At 39.8% G+C, this 18,945-nt stretch overlaps 1 protein-coding gene across 2 annotated transcripts; it reads right to left on the reverse strand.

Annotated features, from left to right (window-relative positions):
- Positions 1–4,628: 4,628 nt before the first annotated feature.
- On the reverse strand, positions 4,629–15,502 carry rnmt (RNA (guanine-7-) methyltransferase). Of its 2 annotated transcripts, none has more exons than XM_085262723.1 (11): positions 15,384–15,502; positions 13,531–13,668; positions 11,456–11,585; positions 9,295–9,420; positions 7,498–7,613; positions 7,171–7,352; positions 6,464–6,628; positions 6,255–6,372; positions 5,625–5,723; positions 5,246–5,279; positions 4,629–5,074 (listed from the first exon to the last, which is right to left on the reverse strand). In XM_085262723.1, the coding sequence occupies exons 2-11, from the start codon at positions 13,666–13,668 to the stop codon at positions 5,037–5,039; spliced, it is 1,146 nt and encodes a 381-aa protein (XP_085118849.1). In that variant the 5' UTR covers positions 15,384–15,502; the 3' UTR covers positions 4,629–5,036. The 2 variants fall into 2 exon arrangements, with proteins under 2 accessions (XP_085118849.1, XP_085118850.1); XM_085262724.1 differs by lacking the exon at positions 15,384–15,502 and adding an exon at positions 15,174–15,362.
- Between the last annotated feature and the right edge of the window lie 3,443 nt (positions 15,503–18,945).

Raw genomic sequence — 18,945 nt, forward strand, 5'->3', positions numbered from 1 at the left:
AGGCTGCAATAATCCTGTGCCTCTCTGTGCTGTTGTGTGTGTAAAAAGATGCACCTGTTTTGGCGGGAAAACGTAAACAGCCACTCTGATTGGTGGATTTAAATTCGGCAGCTCTCTCCCTCTGTGTGGTGTGTGTGTGTGTGTGTGTGTGTGTGTGTGTGTGTGTGTGTGTGTGTGTGTTTAGTGGGAGAGAGAGGACCCTGCCCTTATTTGGCAGCATGTCATTGTAGGATTTAAATTGAATATAGTTAGACTGGTTGACTGGATTAGAGCCTGTGTTTGTGTGTCCCTCTGTGCATTTGTGTTTCAATATGCCTCCATATTTGTAATTTTGTAAGTTATTACTATTCTGCTAAATCATAGTATTTCTGGTACTTTTCGGTACTTGTGCTAAATACAGTATTTCTGCTAAATCATACTATTTCTGCTTTTCATAAGATTTGTGCCTAATATAGTATTTCTGCTAAATTATAGTATTTATTATTTTTATAGGATTTGTGCCAAACATAGTATTTCTGCTAAATTATAGTATTTCTGCTTTTTATACTATTTGTGCCTAATATAGTATTTCTGCTTTTTATAGGATTTGTGCCTAATATAGTATTTCTGCTTTTTATAGGATTTGTACCTAATATAGTATTTCTGCTTTTTATAGGATTTGTGCTTAATATAGTATTTCTGCTAAATTATAGTATTTCTGCTTTTTATAGTATTTGTGCTAAAACATAGTATTTCTACTAAATGTAGTATTTATGCTTAATCATAGTATTTCTATATATATATCTGCCAGGTCCCCAGGCAGCCAATCCTCTGTGAGGACTGAGAAATTCAAATTTTCAAATCAGGGCCTGCACGGCTTCCCAGCCAATCATATATGTGTCCTGAGGCATTCAAATTTGCATATTGGGGCCTTCATGGCTTCTAAGCCAGCCAATCATATCTGAGGGCTGAGGAATTCAAATCCACAAATCAGGGCCTGCACAGCTTCCCAGCCAGCCAATCATGTATGTGGGCTCCAGGTATTCAAATTTGCATATTGGGGAATTCGTGGCTTCTAAGTCAACAAGTCATCCATGTCATATATCTCTAAAAATTCATATTTTAATATTAAATTGTCAACACTTGAAGATTCCCCCATCTCTTCTGAACAAAACGGTGTAAGAATGACCGCTCTAGCCCCTATGGTTAGGAAATTATGGTCATTTGTTTGAGGGGAATCCTCACTATGTGAAATAAACTGAAAGAAGCAGGTCTATGTCTCTGTGCTGCGTGTGTAAAAAGATGCACCTGTTTTGGCGGGAAAACGTAAACAGCCTCTCTGATTGGTGGATTCAAATTCAGCAGCTCCCAGGCTGACCTAGAAACTTACTTCTCTCTCCCTGTGTGTGTGTGTGTGTGTGTGTGTGTGTGTGTGAGACAGAGAGAGAGAGAGAGAGAGAGAGGCGCTTTTAATGGGATGATCTCATTCTAAGATTTAAATTCAATATATTTAGACTGGTTGACTGAATTGGATCTTGTGTGTGGGTCTCTCTGTGCATGTGTGTTTCCTCATGTGTACATATTTGTGATTGTGTGGCTGTAATAATTTTTTTTGCAGATTTTTGTCATTTAACAAGTATATTTCAGGGACCCTCAGCATGTTCAGCATTTTTTCAGCTGTCCATTTTGCTTTTCCAATTTTTCTGTTTAACTTATTACTATTGTGCTAAATCATACTATTTCTGCTATTTTATAAGATTTGTGCTTAATATACTATTTCTGCTTTTATAGGATTTGTGCTTAATATAGTATTTCTGCTAAATGTAGTATTTATGCTTAATCATACTATTTCTGCTTTTCATAGTATTTGTGCTTAATATAGTATTTCTGCTAAATTTAGTATTTCTGATTAATTATAGTTTTTCTACTAAATCATAGTACAGTATTTCTGCTTTTTATGGGATTTGTGCTAAAACAAAGTATTTCTACTAAATGTAGTATTTGTGCTTAATCATACCATTTCTGCTTTTTATAGGATTTGTGCTTAATATAGTATTTCTGCTAAATTATAGTATTTCTGCCAAATTATAATATTTGTGCTAAAACATAGTCTCAATTTAAAATTACAATATTCATAGTTCATCACAGTGTCTCTGGTAAATCACAATATTTCTGCTCTGTTGTACTATTTTTCTAAATCATAGTGTTTCTGTAATGTTTAAGTATTTTTGGCTAAATATATTCTTTCTGTTATCTTATACTATTTCTCCTAAATTCTTGTATTTTTGAGAAGTTATCATGTTTCTGGTAAGTTACAATATTTCTGCTAAATTCTGCTATGCTATTTCTGCCAAGTATTATGTTTCCTCTAAGATATTGCAGTTCTGCTAAGTTATTCCATTTTAGCAAACTTCTTTTGCTTCTGCAAAGTTTTTACAATTTCTGCAACTTTTCAGCTTTTTCAGCTACTTTTTGCATACAGCTTCAGCTTTAAGCATCCACACTGCATTTTCGCAGGAAATGCAAATTTTTCTAGTTATATTTTCTTTTTCCGTACGTTTTTTGAAAGCCTACTCCTTCAAAACCGTTCAACTTAGAAAAACCATTCAAACATCGTTAGATTCCTATTATTTTGGACATGACTGCTTCTATTTTTCTCATTTTTAACATTTATATTTTTAATTTTATTCAACTTTATTCAACAAAAATTTCCCATGTATTTCAATGGGGAGACCCTTCAAATTCTCATTCAATTTACTCATTTTTAAACTCTTACTACTTCCACATACATTGACATAGAGCCACCATTCAAACTTTAAAACGAAGACAAGACATTCAACTATTCAACTTGTATTTATCTTTTCAATATCTATTATACTTTTTCTTCAGTTCCAGTTTAAGTTTCATGATGTTTTTTCAGCCGTTTCAGAGTTTATAATGGGTGTGTATGGGACGGAATGTTGGGGCTAGAGTGAGGCAGCTCAACTGCTAGAGTGAGAGGAGCAAAAAAATTAATCTTAAAATATTTTTTAAAACTGCTGCTGTGTCCGCAGCGTTTGCTCTACAGGTATGATTTTACCCTCAAAACGTAGCCATGGCTGTCCTCTTTCATCCAATGTGTTTACTATTGTCCTAGGTGTTACGGTTCTTTCATAAATGTCACCAATGCACAGCCTCCTCCTTCCAACTCTTCCATAGACTCTAATGTTAAAATGGCTCAGAAGGTTCGTTTGAAAATCAGAAGAGCATGGTGTCTTTCCACTGTCACCACGTCCATATAATAAACTCCACAGACATGAAAACTGAGAATTCAGTAGACTAGACATTGCTGTCACTCACGGTGAAAGAATTTTGTCAATACGACTTTTACTTTTCATTTGGGAACGATTTGTTTCGGCCTGACTTTTCTGTTCATTTTAAGCAGCAAAAGTGAGGCGCATGTCTGTGTACGTGTGTATGGAGCCATTGGGTGCGGTCACTATAGCAACCAGGCTCACACCTGCCTGCTTAACGAGCTCTGCCTGCCACTGTACCAAGATTCATCTTAAGCACTTCTCTTTCAACTGCTGCTGTGTCCACAGTGTTACAGCCATCATTTTACCCTCAAATTGTCGCCATTATTGTTCTCTTTCCAACATCTTGTCTTTCAAAGCTCAGAGATGTAAACTTTTTAAACTGTGTGGGTCCAAGTGGAGGGATCACATTTTCTTCATTCAGTGATTCAAAGAATATGACCTTTTAATATTCTTTCAGATGTTTTCTGACTCTAAATGTTCTTTTCTCATTTCTTAGGTTTTTCTAATTTACAATTAAAACATTTTCAGCTTTTTTCCAACTTCTTCTTCTGTGTAACCTTCAGCTTTTAGCAGTTCAGCACTTTTGTTTTCAGGTTAAATTCGGGTTTTTTTTTTTTTATCTCATTCAATATTTTTAACTCAAAATTCAGTAATTAATTCATTTCAGTGCATACATTCAGATTCAAGCATTCACACTGCAGTTTCTTCAGAAAATGCACTTTCTAGTTACTGAAGTTATTTCATTGCATTTGGATTATTATAATTCATTTTATGTGGGAGTCAGTCCGTCATTACTCTCACATCTGCAACTGATTCAGAATGCTGCTGCACAACTCTTAGAAGGAACTTGCAAAAGAGAGCAGAGGTCAGCTGACCAGCTGCTTCTGGAAGTATTGAGATCCAAGAAGAAGCTCAGAGAGAGCAGGGAGTTCTCTGTTGTTGCTCCTAAATTATGGAATAACTTGCCCTTGTACATTAGAGAAACCCCTTCACTGCCAAATTTTATAACATGTCTTACAACCCACTTTTATTCTTCGGCTTTCTACCCCAGCAAGACTCCGTTTTTCTCTTAGTTATCTTACCTTTTTAACTGGCTATCATTTGTATGTTATGCATTTTTATTATTCAGCTTCAGTGTGCAGTACTGTGTCGCTGTGGCTGTTATAAAGTGCTTTATGAATAAGTGTAGCTGTAAATGGCCCAGTACTTTCGTTCATATGTTATAGGTTCAGGTCCAGGTTTTTAGGTGAGAATAAACTGATCCTTAACAGTTTGTTTCATCCACAATACTCAAATCTGTGCCTGTCATAAACTTAACAGAGGTTCAATGAATACCAGAGGAATCACAAAGGGGAGGGAAACGGGGTTTAATCTGCCAGTTACATTTTGCACTTTGGAAATGCAACAGAACAAATTTCAGAGTTACATTAGACAATGAAAAAAAAATTAAATTTTAAGCCAAACTAAAAGATTAACAAATCAAAAATAACCAATTTACCCATCAACATAAGTAGAGCTACAGTATAATAATCTGTTTGCATTAAATGGCTGTAAATTCTGTTTATTGTAACTATCCTGTAATCCAGAAAAATACACGCTTTTTTCCATAATTCAGAAGAACAATACACAAAAAAGTTTGACAGAAGTTTTGTTTAATTTACAAACAAAACAATCATTTCTTATCAAAAATGACTTAAAGCAACAGAAACACAAATATGAGCTGAAGAACAGTGAGACAAACAGCAGCAGATGAGCGCAGCATCAGGACATCTTCTGGAACACAAACACCAGGTAGATACCTGCAGAGCAAAGACAGATGAGGGTTTTAGTGATCAACAGTTTGTAGATCAATGGGCCCACATATGAATACATATTTTAAAAGTAGATCAAAGACAACAATACTGAAATGTTTTTACAAGCATCAGTTTAAATGTGTCATGTAAACAGCTGATGGAGATGATCAGACTTACTGGTAGCTTCCCACTCAGATCTGCTCAGCGTTCCCTGCACACATGGAAATACAGACAAATGTTGTAAAACTGGGCCGAACACCTGAAACTGTTTTAGGTTTGTTTTTTTTTTTAAACTGAGCTGTGGGGGTAGACGTGGTCGCTCATCTACTAATGGAGAGGTTGGTTCTTCAATCGCATGCTATATATACACTTGGGCGAGATACTGAAACCGAAGCTGCTCCTGATGCATCCATGTGTTAATGTTAAAAAGTGCTTGAATGCATGTGTGTGAATGTGTGAATGAGACATGTGGCATAAAGCACTTGAGTGCTCAAGTAGAGTAGAAAAGCGCTATAAAAACCGGTCCATTTAACATTTACCATCTGAGCACGCTTACCAGGGGAGTTCTGACGTCGGCTCGGTCACAGTGCTCTTTAGCATGACAGTATTCCTCTGCACTGTCTGAGGCTTGAAGACCATCCTCACTGGGAAATGGCTGAAAGCAAAACAAACTCTTAAAAAGATAGTAAGTAGTGACAGGTTAAAAGCAAAACCTGGACCTCTGAGCTACAGTGACAGATTCTGCTGGTTCTGATGTGTTTTCTTTATCCTCTGATCAAACACTACTATGAGATGAATTGTTCTATTTATCCACAAGACACAGGACCACACTAATGTTTGTGTGGATTTATTGGAGCAAAATATCGCCACACATCTAGCAAAACAGTAAAGCAGTGAACTTTTTTTTTAACACAGCAAACAAAAAAGAAAAAAAAACAGTTCATCCACTGTGTGCAGAGGAGTGAAGCTATTCTTAAGGCTTGAGAAGATGAAATGCCTCACTGAAAGGATAAGTGGGTCCTTTCCTTTAATTTGTCACCATTTGGATCTGTGTCCAAAAATAACATGCTTAAATGTTGTGTTAAGTCCATATCTAGTTTGTCTTCTGGTCACATCATTATTGTAAAAATAAGAAAAATGAACTGAGAAATCATAGTCAGTATGTCAGTTTTAATTAATATTCTACCTCCATGGCCATCATCTTCATCATGAGGCTGCGATGATTCTCCTTCTTCACCTTCTCCTCAAAGAAATCCGCAAATCTTTGTTTCAGCACCAGCTGCATATTGTACTGCTTCGCCATGCTGGGACATAAGAAGTGGAAACAGAGTATCATGAAATATTTTTATAGGAAATTCAGAGTACACAAGCAGATGTTACTGTGAGTACTCTTACTGTTCAAAGAGAGGAAAGTAGACGAGGAACTCTGGAACGTTGACGACTTCCTCGAGGTTAAAGTGATACTGACATCCGAACAGAGGGTAGGAACCTTTGGACTGAAAGGTCACTTTGAAAACCTCATTACCAAATGACAGCGAATCAGATGCCTCCAAACGTTTACTGTTGGGGGGGGGGGCGGGGGGGGGGGCAAGGAAAAGAGTGAAGATGAAGCAGATACTGACTCAGTGATTCAGTCTTTACATCTGAACATTTCAAAATGTCTCTAATAGGGTCGGCTTAGCGCAGCTTGACTCAGTTTTAAGGTTTTTCATTAGGTGGTCGTACCTGGCACCAGGTACTTTTTTAGTACCTATTTGGCTGAGGTTCAGGGCGATCTGAGGCGATCCAGCCTCAGATCCTTGCTGTAATGACCCCACGCACATTACATGGTACTCGTTTATAATGAAAAGTGACAAAGTCCGGTTGAGCCAAGCTACACAGAGACGGTACTAATGGAAAAAGGCTATAAAAACTCCAAGTATTAAGCTTATCTTAATACTTGGAGTTTTCATAGCTCCAACACCAGGTGGACAACCTGCTTCACCTAATAGGATCATGTGGCTTAGGTGAAGAAGGTTGTCCACCTGACATGTGGACAGATGTGACTATAAACAATTTACCATAAAAAAGCGCCTTTCATTACACTTAATTGTTTATCTTACACAAGTTCAAAGGCATCTGGCGTTGTACCGATGAAGTACCCTCCAGGTTTAAGACGCTCACAGGCATTTCTCAGCATCATATTAGCCTTCTGCTCACTCTCAAATGAGTAATGATACACAAACTGACAGCTGCAGATGTCGAACATAAGCTCAGCATCATCCAGTTTCTCTGACAACAACTCCTGTAGGTAGAGATAAAAGGTCAGTAACAAATCAAACAATCCAGACTGAGAAAAACCTCACTTTTATTTTCTTCTTAATTCTGATTTTATATATTCACTTTTATCACAGAATACTCGACTTATTTTTTGTGTGCTGCAGGTCTACCTTTGAACAGTCTGCTGTGATGAATTCAGCAGTGAAGATTTTCTCGTTACGGTGACTCTTTTTTTTCATCTCGTCATAACGAATCTGACATTGTTCCACAGAAACCCCTGCAATATCTGAAAATAAACATCTATGTTTAATCATCAAAAATCTCCAGCAACATGCAACAATTAATCTCAATTGTAATGCCTTTTGAGCTGAGGGGCAGTTATAGAGGCAAGAGATGATATGGGCCACCCTCCAGTCGATCCACCGCCCCCAGGAGGTACGGTTGCAGCTGGGTGCAGGGGCGGGTATTTTTGTATCCCCTCAGTTTGTTTCCAGTATGTTTTCGGTGGTGGATGAGAAGGTTCTGACTGTCGTTTGTGCTTATGAACTGAATAACAGTACATAAGCTTAGAGTATACAGCAGGGGTGTCCATCTCCAGGCCTCAGGGGCTGGTGTCCTTCAGGTTTAAGATCTCAACCTGGGTCAACACATCTGAATCAAATGATTAGTTCATTATCAGGCCTAGCTGTGTTTATCAAGGACACATCTAAAACCTGGTACACAGCTTTCTTGGAATCATTGAGTGGATTGCTCCATTTCATGTGACATTTCATGTCAATGGCATCTGTAGAAATATATTTACTTAGAAAAAATTCTAAGTATATATAAAACGCATTTTTTTTAATCCAATGTAAATAACACTGAACTGAATTGACGTGATGACCAGTTATAGAGGACCGAGTGCCAGTTACTTAAGTCAAAAGTGAAGCACAAGTATTAGCTCATACATAGGTGAGATTTTGTGGCAGGTGCTCTCATTTGATCTCTGTGATGTTTGACATAATTCATTTCAATTCAATGCCACCACTTTACTGCTATGGAGAGGTTTGTGTGCCCCAGTAGTCCCAGCAGCTATCCTTTTCTTTGTCCCCTGGTAGGTCTCTCCCAAGGCAAATTGGTCCTGGATGAAAGCAATTCATTGGACCCCCATGAGAAAAAAAAGAGCAAGACACCTGAGTAACCTGTGCAAGATTGGGTTACTCCAGGGTTATTTCTCCTCACCCTGAAGCCAGGCTTGGTAGGGAGCTTGACAAAGAGCAGCTGGTGGCCACGCCTTGGGCCCACTACCTGTAGCAGATACCGTCGGGGTCCAGGTATATTGTGTGTCAGGTGGCAGTCAAGGGCGAGGGCCCTGATAGCCCGATACCCAGCTATCAAAGCTGGCTACAGAGATGTGGAACCTGTCCTCTCTGGTTTGGAAGAAGCCTGAGCTAGAGTGTGAGGTTTAGGGACACTGACTAGATATAGTTGGGGTCACGTCATTGCACAGTTTGGGAACTGGAACCAGTGTCCTGGAGAGAATCTGGACTCTGTCCCTCTTACTGAGAAAGAGGCAGGCAGGCGGTGGGTATTTTTGTATGCCCTCAGTTTGCTCCTGTCCCCCGGGGGTTTTTGTGAGCGAGAGTGTTGTTTCCCTACGCCTTCAGATTGGGGAAAGGGTCCTGACTGTCGTCTGTGCTCATGTGAAGAACGACCCAGTCAAACAGAAGAGGGAGGATGGATGGATGGATGGATGGATGGACAGATGGATGGATGGATGGATGGATGGATGGATGGTTGGCAGGCAGGTTTGATTTTACACAAAGTTAACATTGACTGTTTCAGGTTAAACAGCAGGATGAGGTGCGTCTTTAGAGGAAGATTTCACTGCTGGTCCTTTACAGTCCTTAAAGCTGTATAGGCATGAAAAGAGTCTGTAGAAATGTGATGTCAAGTTTCATAAACCATAAAAATCAATGAATCAATACCTGCACAGACCAGGTGATCGATTCCTCCTCTTCTCCACTTCAGTAGGTCTCCTCCTTTTCCACAACCAAGGTCCAACACAGACACCTGCTGAGATCCCGCCCCTCTTACCTGCTCCAAGATCTCACCTGTCAATAGAAAAAGACACTAAACTGTAAGAGGATGTAAATATTTTATTTTTAAAGTTGCTTCCACACAAGGTGCTGCAGAAAGAAAATAGGTAAAATCAGAAAAAAATATAAATAATTATTAAATGGTGAAAGAATAAAAAGTAAAAAGTTTATAAAAATGGTTAAAATACAGTCCAGTAGACTCGGAATAAAAATTATTCTTCCCCCAGTGTTGGACTGTAGCTGGTGATGGTAGTCCTAGTTCAGTTCAAGAGGATCACTCAGAGATCTGGTTCATGAGCAGAACCAGAATGACCAGCTCCAGCACACCATGGAGGAGAGACTCAGAGGAGGTGAAGGTAATAATTATTTGTTATCATCACAAAGGATGACTTTTATTATTTACCTTAAAAAAAAAACAACTAGGCTACACCTTTACTGAGAGGGTGGTTTGTGGCTCAGCTGCAATGGAGGGGTGGAGCAGCAGGTTCAAATAGTGTGTGGGGGGGGTGGGGGGTGTCCAAATAGTGCATGCCCTGCTCTGAGTGTCAACCTTTGTATTATTCTGGAGGATTATACAATGCAATTTCCTGACTAACCACCTTGTTCATGACTCACACACTAAAAGAACTGTACTAATTACTGGGTATTAAGTTTTGTTTGGCCAGCATCTATGACCTTCAGACTGACAGGCTGGTGGAACTGCTAAGTAAGACAGAATCCATGATTCGTAAGTTAATTCATGAGGATAAGGAGAAGGTTATCATGAGAATTTGCTCCAGGCACGTCAGCAGTGCCTAAATCTAAGATTTATCACCTCAACCTGCTCAAAGATAGGCTGAAATTGCTTCTCTGGTGAGCCTGGTGAAGGAAAGAGATGAGTTGGGACCAGCGGTATCAAATTCTATCATTTCCACCTCCTTCCGTTGTGATGACCATCTTGCACAGGCCCAGAGAGTGGATGGTGCTGCAGTGCAACATCGTTTTGTCTGGTTGTACCAGTCTCACAGAGCACCGTTTTGTAGCACACTCTAGTGTGATGGTGCATTCACTACCAGATACTTGAACACACAAGACAAATTGCTCAGAAGGAATTGGCTGAAATACTGAAAATGGGAGTAATAGAAGAGTCATACCAAAAGCAAAAAAAGACTACTAAAGATACAACAATCACTCAACTTACAATGCTGTCTGCGTCGGTCCTTTGTGTTACAGGATGGCAAATAGAAAAGCGTCCTTTTATAGTCTTTTTCTACTCGAGCACTCAAAGTGTTTCATATAACATGTCTCATCCATTCACACCAAGCATAGACATAGAAAAAAGTGCTTGTAAGTGCATTTAATCTAACATTCATACACAGCGTCACACTCCCATGAAAGTCGTGGTTCAGCATCTTGCCCAAGGACATCTTGGCACACAAACTGGAGCAGCCAGTTTTGGAATCAACAGCCTTATGATTAATAGATGACCTCCTAAACCTCTATGTTCATACAAGGCACAGGTGAAACATAAAGGCAAACCTTTTTAAATAAAATAATCAGTCCCTTTCTCTGTTCGATAAAACTGTAGAAAATGGACGAGTTCTCTGGTCCATGTGAAAATAAAAACAATAAACTGGCTTCCTGTAAAAAGTTTACACCAGCCCCTTTGCAAGGTTTAACCATTTATTTTAGTTAAATCTATTAAATCTGTTTTTTAAAACTTTCTGATCATTTATAAAACACTTTTTTTAAAGGATGAAGGTCATTAATCAGCATGACGACAACAGGCTGCCAAATAAAACATAAAAGGCCAATAATCTGTATTAGTGACTGGTATTATACTCGCTGGATAAATATCACTGCATTGTCATTTTGTTCTGATAATCAGCTTTCTAAATGTTGGATCTGATGTTTGGCCCTAGAGACAACTTATAGCAAAAAATAAACAAAAACAAAACTACGCTCTCATGTTATTATGCATGCGATTGCCGGATGGGTGTTAATTGCTTACAGATCACTATGGATATGTTAAAACTGAGGAAGTGTGGTGTGTTGATCAGAAGCCAGTTACCAATTAGAACACTCTTCAGCCAGTTGTTGAAGTTCCTCATGAAGAAGATTCGGCTTCTGCTACGAGCTGCCCGGCCAACTTCCTGCAGCTGGTTGTAGTGACTTGCCACCTTCACACCGTGATCAAGCACCTGAGAGATCAATTATAGGGATCACTAATAAGGAAGACAGCCTCACAGCAGCTTTAATACCTGCTGATAAATATTTAGATTGTTTTTGTCCGCCTGATCTTTCCGAATTAACTTGAATAATAACTTCCTCCAAATCAACAACGTGTCAATCAAACCTCGTTCCTACAAGACTGCTCAAAGAAGTCCAAAAATTATAAATCTTAAATATGATCAACCCATCTCTTCAAGCTGGCAGTAGTTAAACTGTTACTTAAAGCCGCCACTTGACCTTTTATCTCAAACATTCTTGAAAGAGTAGATGTAAAACAGCTAACTGATCATCTGCAGAGGGATGGTTTAACTAAAAGTTTCAGTCAGGTTTCAGAGATCATCACAGTACAGAAACAGCTTTAGTGAAAGTTACAAACTTTGTGTCTTATGGCCTCTGAGGGTGGACTCATTCTGTGCCTTTCCTGCTAGGCCTCAGTCCTTTATTCAATATTGTCAGTGTTGGGAAGGTTACTTTTAAAATGTATTCCGTTACAGAATACAGAATACATGCCCCAAAATGTATTCTGTAACGTATTCCGTTACGTTACTCAATGACAGTAACGTATTCTGAATACTTTGGATTACTTAATATATTATCATGCTTTTTACAACAACGTGAATGTACTATTGCTGTGTGATTTATTACTATTACTGAAGGTCCGCGACTCCGAACTGTAGTAAAGGGACCTCTGACTAATACGGCGGGGTCCCTGTCGGCTCGTAGCCGAAAACTAGCTTTACTTTGTTGTGTGGGTCAACTTTTCTTGCGACAGACAGAGAGAGGCGTTGAAAGACTGCTCCAACGGAACTTATTGTTTTCGGAGGAAAACACGAACACGGTGTACAGTCGAGTCTTAATAGCTTACTTACAACTGGGCTCGTCAGGCACTCTTCTTGGCTGCAGTGGTTATTATTATATTTACATGCTTCCAGCTCCCGTTTTTCCTCGATGACAACTCGTACCTTTCCACTCCCCTTTTTCTCTCTCCCTCCTCGCGCTCACAGACACATAATGTGTATGGCAGTCCATTCTCTCTGCAACACGGACTACACTGGCCATGATGCTACATTCTTTAGAGCTATGCTTGTAGCATTCTGCCTGTTAGCTTAGCACAACAACGAAAGGCGCTCTCTCACCCAGGAAACACACAGTCGCAGAGAGAGAGAGAGCGTCGCCCTGTAACCATGGCAACCGTAACGCTGCCGCCTGGAACAACAGAACGTAGCTGTCAAACAAAACCCAAACAGTCCTGACCCGCGACAATATGAAACAGGGAAGTACCGCAGTGTAATCCATTTATTTCAACAAAGTAACTGTATTCTGAATACCACCCTTTTAAACGGTAACTGTAACGGAATACAGTTACTAATATTTTGTATTTTAAATACGTAACGGCGGTACATGTATTCCGTTACTCCCCAACACTGAATATTGTTAACAATAATATTTTATTACAGCGATTAGAGCATGCTGTAGGTGTTAAAGGTACTGCGCTGTAGTGGTTTGAATCAATTCAATCTAACAGAGTCCTCTTCACACACTAAGGTTAACTGATACTCTTAACATTATGCATGTTTTCCCTCAGGCAGTCTCACAGAATAGCATAGCAAGTTCAGTCCAATTTTATTTTCATGCGCCAAATCAGAGCAAAAGTTGCTTCAAGGTGCTTTATATTGTAAAGTACAGACCGTAAAACACTGAAGACATTTGAGTTTTTAAATATGTTAGGTTGTTCGCTGAGTTTACAAATGTTTTCCAAATTATCCTAAACTTCTAAACTATATATATTTTTAGCAAATAGTTTTAAAAGTGCTGTCTGATCCTCTCACATCAAACCGAGACTTCATCTCACAACATGAAGAGCCTTCAGACAACTGCTTTAAAGAAATATAAAAAAAAAATGAACTTGACAACCTGCTTCTTGCTAGGTGACATCTTCTCTTCTTCATCTTCAACATGCTTCCTCTTCATCCCCGAGTTCTCTTCTTGCTGAGCTCCTCTGGTCTGTGTTGCCTCCTCCATCGTTTCTGTCTGACGAGACTGAAGCTCCATCTAAGAAAAAAAAGAGGAGGAAGAGGAGGAGAGAGAAAAACAATATCAGTTTGAGCTGATGAAGCTTTATGTTGAGTTTATTGAGAATTAGTGATGTCAGCTTGACTGAACAATGCCGAACGTGATCCATTTACCTTTTTTAATAACCCGTTATATCCGAAAGGGAGAGTAATACATTATGATGTCAAAAACTACAATGTATTAATCACTGCTTATGCGCTACAGTCTGATGGTCCTGAGTGGTATCGGAGTTTTCTATAATGAAATTTCTCATAAATAACTACACATAATAAATATTAGAGATATGTTAAAGAAAGTTTTAAGTTTTGTTAAAAAAAAAAACATTGACTAAAATATTGCATTTTCAGATCACCAAATAGAGGTATCTGTCTTAACAATCTGATATCATTTGGAACTTGATTTAACCTTTTTAATGATAAAACTGCTCAGTGACCTTTCAGAAGTTGGAAATTTAAAGCCTACATGTTGGGTCAATCAAACTAATTAAAAACAAAAATTTCAAAGGTGGCACGGTGGTTAGCACTGTTGCCGCACAGCAAGAAGGTCCTGAGTTCAATTCCAACACCAGTCTTTCTGTGTGGAGTTTGCATGTTCTCCCCGTGTTTGCGTGGGTTCCCTCCGGGTACTCCGGCTTCCTCCCACCGTCCAAAGACATGCAGCTTGTGGGGATAGGTTAATTGGAAAATCCAAATTGTCACTAGGTGTGAATGTGCGAATGAATGTGAGTGCGAATGGTTGTCTGTCCCTATGTGTTAGCCCTGCGACAGACTGGCGACCTGTCCAGGGTGTACCCCGCCTCTCGCCCTATGACAGCTGGGATAGGCTCCAGCGCCCCCCGCGACCCTGAAAAGGATAAGCGGAAGCGAATGGATGGATGGATGGAATTTCAAAGGTTACATAGAACTGTAAGTGCAGGTTAAACTGGGTTGTCACCATGTTGTAATGCAGTTTACAGTGACTGTTTCAGGGCAGACTGTTGTATGGCCACTGGGTCACATATTGATGCTACCCTGGGCCTGACCTAAGTTAAATTGATGGGTGATGTTCTTTGGTGGTGTGTGCTTACTTCCACCTTTGTACTAATTTGGTTTGGAAAACTGTAGGATGCAGTAAGCCTGCCGCCTTCTTGTTTTCGCTGCTCCCCAGGGGACTCTACAGCAGCTCATCTGCCTTAATCTCCCTCTGCATGTCCTCCTTCACTACATCTATGAACCTCCTTTGCGGTTTTCCTTCCTTCCACCCCCCGGCCTCTGTGCAAAAAAAGACGAGTATTTGTGCAGTGTGCCGTCACAGGATTTAATATTGCAGAGTCACAAACAGGACTCGAGTGTTTACTGAAGCAATGAGACTAAAGGGGTCGAGGATGCGTTTCCTTCTGAAACTTTAAGGCGCTATTTGACTCTTTTTACTCCGTGGATAAAACGGGTTAAATCTGGATGTGACCAGGTTAAAATCGGATACGACCCAAAGCTGCTCACTCTCACCTTCCATCAGTGACCGGAAGCTGCTACTGACTGTAAACTGACTGTTAGCCGCGGCTGCTAAGAGCTAACAGATGTCGGTGTGTGTTCAGAGATGAACCGGAAACAGCTAGCACAGTGGCTGAATGTGATATTCCAGTCGATACTAATCTAATGGATAACACCGAGACTAACTTGAATTAACGACCAAAGTTTTAGAGAAAAATAACTCACTGTGCTCCGCGAGAAAGACGCGTGCGCTTTCAGCCGCTTCCGGGTTTGTGCACGTCATATTTGCGTCACACCAGAGAGTCGGTGGGTTTTGTTTTTTGTTTTGTTTTTTTAAATTGAAAGTGTTTGTTAAACATTACATGAATGCATATACCTGATGTGTGAATGAGTATTTGGGTCACATTAAGACAAAAATATTATTGATCATTTTGAGAATAAAGTCGAAATTTCGAGATTAAACTCAAAGCGTGGAGATCGCTGTTGTTGTTTCAGGACAAACTGTCACAGCTTCTCCTATGACCTCTACAAAATGTATGGAGTTATAGTTATGCCTTAATAAATGCGCAAAAAATTTTTATCCGAAAATAATTTCATTTCGCGGTGCGATTAATTTCCTCGCACTTAAATCCAACGAGCGCACAAAGAAACCATCGCGCATGGAAAGTGTCTGCTTTGCATGTGCTGGTACAACACTCTTGTAAATTGCAATTTTTGGTAATACTCAAGAATGTTGCAATCTGCTTAGTAAAAACAAGTCAAACAAAAATGAATAAAATTTGTAACTTCTTAAAATCTATGCAAAGAGCAGTTTAAAGGGCTGGATTGTTTAAGCGCCACACACACTACACTTATGTATATAGAACTTAGCCATAATAATAATCAGGTCAATTATATAGGCCTTATCAGGCTACTTTTGTAGATCTGTACAGTTTTCTGTAAAGCCAAACAGAAAGTTTTTTTCAAAATCAAAGAAAATGTTCAGCAATTTGCCGCCCGGTGGCGTCAGTGTCCGGCAGCCTCGCCTCTGTCAGTGCGCTCCAGGGTGGCTGTGGCTACAATGTAGCTTGCCATCACCTGTGTGTGAATGGGTGGATGACTGGATGTGTAAAGCACTTTGGGGTCCTTAAGGACTAGTAAAGCGCTATACAAATACAGGCCATTGCCATTTCCTTTTTTCATCTCCCTAATGATGCCACTTTTTTCCTTTGAATAGTTCCCTGTACTTCCTTATTCCTCCACCAGTTCTCCTTGCCCTCTTTCTTCTGTCCAAAGGATACTACAAACACCTTCATAGCAGTTTCCCCCAGCACTTTATCTGTACTTACCCAGTCATCTGTTAAGCCACCATCATTTGGACACGGAAGTCTCTGACTGTAGTTAAGCTCCGTTAAATTAATAAGAAAAAAATGTATATAGTTTGTGACACGCTTTACTCTTTAAGCTGCAGCCCTGATATCTCCAAAAGTTGATTCTGTTCATCTGGACGTAGCGGTTTGTGGGAGAAACGTTTCGTCACTCATCCAAGTGACTTCTTCAGTCTCAGCTGTCTGCAGGTTTCCCCAATCTTATAAACAGTACATTTGCATAATGACTGAAACCAGCCCACTGAAGGAACAATGGGCTGGGAGGTCACCTTCATCATAATTATGCAAATTATCATGACCATTGATCAACAACCACTGATCAAAGACCACTGATCAACGGCCACGAGTACCATTCACAGAGAGTTGGGGAATGGCTGCAATCACAGCATTGTAAGATGGCGAAAGATGTACCCTTAGACCCCCTCCTCAATTCAGAGATGGTCTTTCCCTTTTCACGTAAATGGCCTCCTTTACTCTGCGCTCAAACCAGCGTTCCTCCCTGTCCAGGATGTGTACATCCTCATCCTTGAAAGAGTGTCCACTGGCCTGTAGGTGTAAATAGACTGCAGAGTCCTGGCCTGACGAGGTAGCTCTTCTGTGTTGTGCCATCCGCTTTGCCAGAGGTTGTTTGGTTTCCCCGATGTATAAATCCTGGCACTTATGTTTATAGGATTGGGGAAACCTGCAGTCAGCTGAGGCTGAAGAAGTCACTTGGATGATTGACGAAACGTTTCTCCCACAAAACGCTACGTCCAGATGAACTGAATCAATTTGAGAGATTTACTTACCTGGATGATTGAGTATGCATCAAGATGATGCAGCCCTGATAGTGTTCAAATCACTGCTCCTAAAAACGACATCCATTCCAGGAAGATCCAGGCTATTTGTGAGCTGTAGGAAAGTCTGAAATTTTTCCAAACCATCTGAAGTCAAGTCAAGTCAAGTCAAGTTTATTTATAGAGCACATTTAAAAACAACCAAGGCTGACCAAAGTGCTGTACAGTAAATACAGATAAAAATACAATAGAACACAATTTCGTAAAACACCTCGCTGATCAAATAAAAAATAAATAAACAAATAAATTAAACCTTTCTAAAAGCCAATGAAAAGAGGTGAGTTTTAAGAGCAGTTTTAAAAGTTTCTAGGCTTTTGGAGAATCTGACGTGAGGAGGTAAACTGTTCCACAGTCTGGGTGCAGCCACAGCAAACGCCCTCTCTCCCTTTGTCTTTAATTTATACCTGGGAACATCTAAAAGCATCAGATCGGCTGACCTCAAAGATCTCCTGGGGCGATAAGTACTAAGGAGTTCTGACAGGTAAGAAGGTGCAGTGCCATTTAAAACCTTAAAAGCCAGCAGTAAGATTTTAAAATCAATCCTAAAAGCAACTGGGAGCAGTGGAGAGAGCAGAGAACCGGAGTGATGTGGTCTCTTTTTTTTGAACCGGTCAACAGGCGAGCGGCAGCGTTCTGCACCAGTTGAAGGCGATGTAGACAGGAACGATGAAGTCTTTGTGTTGATTTGACGACACTTAGACACAGCTCTGTGTTTCTTTGCACCGTAAACCATTTTTATTGTTCCATAAGCATTATTTGACCATTTGTTCTACACTGGATGGCATTAAATTGGCCTCCAGTAACACTGTGAGGAATTTTGGAGTTGTTTTTGACCAGGCTATGTCCTTCAGTGTGGACATTAAATAAAAAATATTTGCACTGAGAAAGAGAGCCATATGTCTCCCATACCAGCTTCTCTTCGTTGGCTCCATGTTAAATCCAGAATCAAATTTAAAATTGTTCCTTACATACAAAGATCTAAAATAATCAGGCTCCACCTTATCATAATGGTTAATGTACAGGGTCTTATATGGGACTTGTCTACTGTACCTGAGCACACCAAGTGCTTTACCCAACTTGCCTCATTCACCCAAGCACTTTTTAATGCTGTTTTTAAGTGCTTTCAAATGTTCACTCATTCATCCTCAGATGGATGCTTCAGGGAGCAACAAGATCCTCTCATCAAGATCTCCCATCCCAACAATGGACTCTTCTCACTGTTGAGGTCTGGGAAGCGCTTCCGCTCCTTTAAGGCCAAAACAGAGAGAATGAGGAGGAGCTTCTTCCCCAGGCTATTCGATTCGGGCCCTGAACCAGGTGTAGGACTGGACTCTCCCCACACACATTACATCACTATAAGACTGGACTCTCACACACATCACCACACGCACTCTGGTTTTTCTTCATGCACACTTCCTATAATTTATAATCTCTTTCTGCTATTTGCACATTTTTTTACTGTAAATTTCTAAGTTAAATCTGTAAATTTTGTATAACCTGTGTATTGTAAATACTGTAAAACCACTGTCATTTAATGGTCGGGCATTGCATTGCACAGCTACAAGCATTTCACCTCATGTCTTA

The sequence above is a fragment of the Mchenga conophoros genome, linkage group LG22 (assembly GCF_057382185.1).
Source record: "Mchenga conophoros isolate Kocher_MC1m ecotype Shallow Benthic linkage group LG22, M_conophoros_male_GT1.1, whole genome shotgun sequence".
Classification (NCBI taxonomy): Eukaryota; Metazoa; Chordata; class Actinopteri; order Cichliformes; family Cichlidae; genus Mchenga; species Mchenga conophoros.